The sequence below is a fragment of the Tupaia chinensis genome, unplaced genomic scaffold (assembly GCF_000334495.1).
Source record: "Tupaia chinensis unplaced genomic scaffold, TupChi_1.0 Scaffold148234_1, whole genome shotgun sequence".
Taxonomy (NCBI): domain Eukaryota; kingdom Metazoa; phylum Chordata; class Mammalia; order Scandentia; family Tupaiidae; genus Tupaia; species Tupaia belangeri.
The window spans coordinates 687024-693983 of record NW_006208084.1 but is presented as its reverse complement, the minus strand read 5'-3'; the positions used below and the strand labels follow the sequence as shown (position 1 = coordinate 693983).

Below are 6960 nucleotides of genomic sequence, written 5' to 3'. Positions count from 1 at the left end.
CCAGTTCCATCCTGTTGGATGCTGGGTGGGTCCTTGTGGCTGCCGTGCTGCCTCCCCGAGCTGGGGCTGATGACTGGGCTGATACGATGTACACCGCGGATATTCCTTTCCAGGGAACAGAGTGCTGGCCAGGCCGTTGCCATCCTCCTCTGGGAGGCGAGCCAGCTGAGCTCCAGGGCCCGTACTCAGCCCACAGAGCTCAAGTCCCGGATACCCAGACCTCTGCCACCTCTCCGAGAGGTCAGACTCAGGCGTTGACCAACCCGAGGGAAGGGGCGTGGCAGTGCTACCAGCAGCAACAAGTGCAACAGCTAGCACTCAGCACAGCTGTGGCCCGGTTCTGTTCTTTTTTTAAATTTAATTTAATTTTATTTATTTATTCATTTATTTTAATTTGACCAGAGAGAGACAGAGAGAGAGGGGGAAAGTGAGAAAGCAAACCACCAGGTCCAGGACTCAAACCATGGTCGGCCATGTGGGTGTGTCCAGCACCTTAACCATCACGCCACCTGCTGGTCCCTGAAGGAGAGTGAGACAGCAAGCTGCCAGGTTCAGGACTCAAACCGTGGTTGGCCGTGTGGGAGTCCAGAGCTCTTAACCTCTACACCACCTGCCGGCCCCCCGGTTCTGTTCTTAAAGCTCATGTTTACTTCATGTTCACGACTGACCTGTAAGGTAGGGATTTGTCCCCATTTTCTGAGTGGAGAAACTGAGGCCGGAGAGGTTGAAGAACTTGCTCAAGGTGGTAGCACAGCAGTCAGGCTCTTCTGCATTCCCTCTGCCTCTCAGCCCTGCTGGGAGCAAAGGACAGGGAGATGGTGGGGGACTAAGGCACAGATGGCAACATGGGGCAGGGTTGTCATTCCTATGACATCAGCTTGCTGTGATACTGAAGGGAGCAGGCCCAGAAACCTGACCACCAGTGTTCGAATCCTGGTGCCACTGCTTTCTGGTTTTGTACCTTGGGGCAAGTGGCTTTAGCTCGTCATGCCTCAGTTTTCTCATGTATAAGAGTGGCACCACCTTAACCCCATCTCAGAGGTCATCGTGGGAGGTATGTAAAGTGCTTGGAGAGCAGACGGAAAGTGCCCAGCTTGAGCCCGCAGATCTGAAGAGCCTGCTCCGAGATCCCCAGAGTCATGCCCAAGTCATCCCTTCCTGGCACTGGGCACCGAGAAGGGAGGAGCAGGCAGCCTGTACAGACGTTGTTCAAGTCCCCCCTCCCCAGATGAGATCCTCCTACAGCAAGAAACCACGCTGTGCCCACCCTTCCCTGACACCTCGGCCAACGCTGACACTGATGGGTGGGCATGCTGGAGTGCCCGGGGCAGACGGCCGCCTCGTCCAGGCTGTGCTTGCTGACCACCTGGCTCCATACCCCCCCTCCCCCGGATTTTGAAGGCAGAGCATGTAGATAGAGGAGCCCTGGGTTTGAATCCTGGCTGCATCACACAGTAGTTCCAATGTGTGACTACTCACTTTGTGACTTCTGCATGGGGACATAACCTCACTCCCCGGCCCCACTCCCCCGGCACCATGAAGACTATAGGAAAGCACATGTGGGAAGCTCCCAGAACATGATGGGTATTGCATGGATGTCAGTCTTCCAGCCTCAGGAAGGACGCTGGGTGTCCACGGACTAAATAAGGCCAGAGTCAGAGGGAGAGGTGTGGACAGGGACCATGTGCACATTTGCAGATTCAGTCTTCAGTCACTCACAGAGTGCACAGATGCGCCCACATCTAGCGCTGCTCAGCCCTGGCTCCCTGCCCCTCCCCAGGGGTGCGAATGCACCAGCCTGGGCACTCTGACATCCATGCCCGTGGCCCCATACTGGCGCCTGTGTCCTCCTCGTCCTCATGTGCACACTGTCCCGAGCACATCTGTTAGCTGCCTGCTTTGCTCCCTCATGAGCCTGGGCCTCGTTTTCCAACCTGCTGCTGGAACATTCTGAAAGCCTTTCATTCCTCCACCAGCTCTTTCTAGCTGCCGGGCAGGGCAGTCCTTGAGGCTTGGCATTGCCTTCTCGCATTTGAATATGTCACGGCCACCAAGTCCTTAGGGACCCAGGATTAGCCTAATGGGAGGCAGTTTGGCAGCTTACGCAGAAGCAGTCGCCAGGCTGGTGCTGCCATTCCAGGTGCCAGGCTGCTGCTCAACCCACCCCATCTATTCCACCAGCTTCATCGCACGCCCTGTGTGCGTCCCCAGCCCTGGGGAGATGAGGACACACAGGTGACAGAGTCCTCTGCTCCAGAGCTCATTGGCCAGGGCACGCTCGGGCCAGAGCACAATTCCAAATGGGGCATGTGCCATTGTGGGAGATGAATAGTGTGCCCTGGGGTTCAGGGCGAGGAGGTTCTTCCCGAAGCTGGAGCTGCTTGGCTCTCCGACTCTGGAGACCCTGAGCCAGTCGCTGAGTCTTCCGAACCTCAGTTTCCTCGTCTGTGACAAGAATCCTGTATCTGTGTCACACGTTGTTACGAATTTAAGTGAAAGTGCTGTAAGAATGGGGTTGTGATCACTGTGGTAAGATCTGGAAACAGGGAGGGAGGCCGCAGTCCACGTGTCTTCCCCGTCACTCCAGCCAGCACCACACAGTCCTGTTTCAGACGCAGAGCCTTGGTGTGAGTGACACAGCGAGCTGTGGTGGAGATAGGGGGCCTGGTAGCTAGTGCTGGCTTTTTCATCTAATTGACTTATTCAAAAAGCAGTGAGCACCTATTAGGTGCCAGCCATGGGCTCGTGAGGCAGACTCAGGTTGAAATCTTGGCCCCTTGAAGCTGTGTGATCTGGGCAAGTCGCTTGCCCTTTCTGAGCCTTAGTTGGCTCATAACAGGAAGATAATTCCCCCCCCCCCCATAGATGTCAAAGGCACAGCGGGTGTGGAGCAGGTGACCATGCGCGGCTCCCGGCAGGTTCTTGTCCTCATGTAAACTGACCCTGAGACCACAGAACACATGCCTCTGTTCAGTCATTATCTCACATAACCCTCCAAATCATCTCTCGAGGCAGCCTTTCAGCTGCATTGGACAGATGGAAAAACCGAGGTGGAGAGAAGTCACAGGACCTGCTCAAGTCCGTGTGGCTGGGCTATGGAGGCAGGATGCAAACCCAGGCCGGCCTGACACCAGCCCTCTGCAGCACACTGTGGTCACAGGTGGATCAGCCGCTGCAGCAGGCCCCAGAGAGAGACACCACACAGACCAGGCCAGACTCCCACTCTCACGGAGATGGCGCTATCCTAACAGTCCACTCGGGTCCCTGCCTCCATCCCCAGCCCCAAAAGGAAAAGCAAAGTGAAGTCACCGCCCGTAAGCCAGGCTGAGCCCTCTATTAGCCCTGTGACCGCGACTGAAGGATTAGGCTCCTCTGAGACTCCGTTTCCTGCTCTGAAAATAAAAGGGCAGAATGGCCACTACCCTTTAGAGTGGCAGCGAGGGTTAAGTCAGTCCGGCCTGGTGACGTGCTCTGCACACCTTTTGGGACCACGGGGCAGAGGGGCTGCCGGAGGGTGGGAGGGGCCGGACCTGCGCACTCACCACCGGGGCTCTCTCCCGCAGGCGACGTCTTCATCCTGGTGTTCAGCCTGGACAACCGGGAGTCCTTCGACGAGGTCAAGCGCCTTCAGAAACAGATCCTGGAGGTCAAGTCCTGCCTGAAGAACAAGACCAAGGAGGCGGCGGAGCTGCCCATGGTCATCTGCGGCAACAAGAACGACCACGGCGAGCTATGCCGCCAGGTGCCCAGCACCGAGGCCGAGCTGCTGGTGTCGGGCGACGAGAACTGCGCCTACTTCGAGGTGTCGGCCAAGAAGAACACCAACGTGGACGAGATGTTCTACGTGCTCTTCAGCATGGCCAAGCTGCCGCACGAGATGAGCCCTGCCCTGCACCGCAAGATCTCTGTGCAGTACGGCGACGCCTTCCACCCCAGGCCCTTCTGCATGCGCCGCGTCAAGGAGATGGACGCCTACGGCATGGTCTCGCCCTTCGCCCGCCGCCCCAGCGTCAACAGCGACCTCAAGTACATCAAGGCCAAGGTCCTTCGGGAGGGCCAGGCCCGCGAGAGGGACAAGTGCACCATCCAGTGAGTGGGAGGGATGCTGGGGTGGGGCTCGGGCAGTGCCTTAAGGGAAGTGGCCCAGACGCCCGCTGCCTGCAGCCCGACCTGACCCCAGCAGCAGTTTGTTCAGAGACCTTTGGCACCACCGGAGGCCCCAGGCACAACTCGTACCCCTTCTCCTGCCTTCTTGCCGCTTCCCTCTGAGTCCTCGCGTCCGTGGCTCCCGGTGCCATGGGCTGCTCCGTGGGAGGACACAGCTCTGCAGGAAGGGAGAGAAAGTGGGAGTCAGCAGGACTCCCGCAGAGAGCCGGGTCGGAGCCTTCCAGACCTGCGGTAGGAAGGGATGCCGAGGCCAGAGAGACCAGGAATCCTGCCGCCAGCAGAACCCCCTGGAATAAGCCGTAGTATGAGACCAGCCCCTGAGAGAGGGCTGCTGGGAGAAGCCAGCTGTCTCCTGGTATAACCCCACTTTAGGGGGCAGCTGAGAGAAGCCCTCCCCTCCTGCAGTGCCGGGTCTCAGGGTCAGCTGCTCCACCCCCAGTGCCCAGCCCCCCAGCAAGTTGGCCCCAGCTGCTCCAGCATGGAGCCAGTGTTGTCCGGTGTTTGCAGGGGCCGGGCTGTGTGTCCAACCATTCCGGCCTCCTCTCCCGAGCCCTCCGTCCGACGGTTGTACTCTGTGTCCTTGCAGCTGTTTCATGTCGCGTATCGCGGTAGAAATGGAAATCACTGTACTGTAAAGGCCTAGTGACCCCTCCTCGGCCAGGCCCCCGCCCAGTTCAGCTCTGCTGCCTGCGGGGCAGCTCCTCCCTGACTCCCAGAAAGGATCCCGTGGCCTGCCTGCAACTAGACACTGACCTCCGTACCGAGCTCCAGTTTACAGACGCTGTATAGGGGCAGGCAGGCCAGGGTGGCTTCTCCTTCCTGCCCAGGGCCCAGAGGGACAACAGACCCAGAGGAGGAAGTGACGTGCCCCAGGCCTCACCCCACCCTTAGCTAGTTCAGGGCAGAGTTTGTCCTAGAACCAGGCTGTCTGCTGTGCTCATGCTCATTCTTAATCATTTATGAAGCACCTACTAGGTGCTGGGTCCACTGTGTGCTAGTAAACAAAGGGTAAGGGGTGCCTGTTCATCCCAGCTCTGGCCTCTGCCCACCCCTGCTGCCCTGCAGCCTCTGCGCATGCAGCATTGATGGTGAGGAGAAGAACTGGGAGCTTGGGAGCGATCAGGCAGAGGAGCTCACAGTGGGGCCTTTCCTTGTGCTGGGGTTGGGCTGGGACTCAGGCCTGGTGGGTGTCGAACCTGGAAACCAAAGGCCCTGTTATTAAATAGCTCTTAACTAGTAGATTTTATATGTTAATCTCCTTCAGAACATTGAAGTTTAGGGCCACAGGGACCGTGGTGATCATCTGGTGAATCCTTCTGAGTCCCAGAGAGGGTAAGTAACTTGCCCTAAGCCACAGAGCAAGCCTGAGTGGCAGGAGCAGGGCTAGTTCTGGGCCCTCAGTCCCCACCTCGGCGTGCCCCTTCCGATGCTTTTTCAGCCCTGGGGCTTTCAGGGATCTGGGCGTCTATCTCAGTGCCCTCCTAGATCGGTCTGTGAGGGCTCCTGTAGATACTGTGTACACGCGCCCCTATAGACATGTACACACACATGCGAACACACACATGGACACGTGCTCCGGCCCCAGCTCTGCACACCCGTGCCTGCAGCCCAGCCCGGCCCCTGCCTGTGTCTGTGCCTCCACCCCTGCCACTCACGGCAGCTTCTCCGCCCCGTGTCTGTCCTTCCTCATCCCAGCGTGAACTCTCTAAGCAGACCGGTACCCAGCCCCGACGGGTGTGTGGCCTGTCCTCAGCCTGTCTTGCCCCTCTGCCCTGGATCTCTGTGTATACTATCGATTAAAGTGGGTTTGTTACAAAGCTGTGTCCTTGACCGCGTGTATTTTCTGGATTCCAAGAGGAGGTGCCTCCTTCCAACCAGAGCTGGCCTCTGCCTCCCCAGGTCGCACCTGCCTGGAACTCTTGCCCTGCGACGGGTCAGCATGGGGTCAGTCCTCCAGTTCACACAGGGTGGGGAAAAGTGTTCCATGATGGGAGGCCGTCCCCCCACAGGCCCTCTGGGTGTGATGTCGAGTTGTCCATGTACTCTGGGGAGCGGCCGGGCTGGGAATGAGAGGCCCCGGGTGACAGCTCCACCAGGCGCCTCCTGTCTGAGTCCACAATTCTGTAGACCCAGGGGCATTTGGAGATGCCTGGAAATTTCCTTTAAAAAAAAGTTTATTTCTTGAGAGAGACAGGCACCCGTGACACCTGTGCCACTGTGGCTGGGCCAGCATTTAATTTTAGAGATATTTTAGAGTCTTTTGCCTTAGGGTACAAGTGCTTGCCGGAGAGAGAGAGATAGAGACTGAGAGGGAAAGGTAGAAATCACCCCCCAGGAGGGATGGCCATGTTGCAATCCCTTCTCCATCCTCCTCCCTGGATCATGCGCATGTGCCTGGCATGAGTTTCAAGCCACTGGGTCCGGGACTTGGGCCGCAGCTGGTCATGTGGGCGTTCAGTGACGTAACCATCACACCATCTGCGGGTTCCGGGTTTTTGTCAAGATGGGTGCTACCAGCATCTGGCGGGCAGAGGCCAGGGCTGTGACCCAGTGTCCTCGAGTACACGGGACAGGACCCACGTGTCGGCCGTGGGCACTGAGACTGTGGGCTCTCGTGGTCGGGATGCACCTACGTCCGTGGGTGGCTGACACACAGGACGGCTTTCTGGACGGCACTCAGTGAACACTGGACAGGCAGTGAGTGCCCCGTGAAAGGTGACAGGACCTGGGTGAGGTGGCAGGAGGGTGCAGAGGGAGGTTATGGTCCCGAAGAGCATCTGCAGTTTCCCATGG

The 6960-nt window shown here is 58.2% G+C and overlaps 1 protein-coding gene and 1 long non-coding RNA gene across 3 annotated transcripts in view; one reads left to right on the top strand and one right to left on the bottom strand.

Moving 5' to 3' along the window:
- Positions 1-5988, top strand: part of RASD2 (RASD family member 2) — a 14045-nt gene extending 8057 nt beyond the window's left edge. For both annotated transcript variants that reach the window (XM_006170321.3, XM_006170322.2), the window contains one exon: positions 3564-5988. In XM_006170321.3, the coding sequence (XP_006170383.1) occupies positions 3564-4093 (530 nt within the window). In that variant the 3' untranslated portion in view covers positions 4094-5988. The remainder of the gene's footprint in view (positions 1-3563) is intronic.
- LOC114006469 (uncharacterized) lies at positions 531-4323 on the bottom strand. The gene is made up of 3 exons (XR_003548181.1): positions 4237-4323; positions 3543-3625; positions 531-791 (listed from the first exon to the last, which is right to left on the bottom strand). It is a non-coding gene; the product is annotated as an uncharacterized LOC114006469 (long non-coding RNA).
- Positions 5989-6960: the final 972 nt, after the last annotated feature.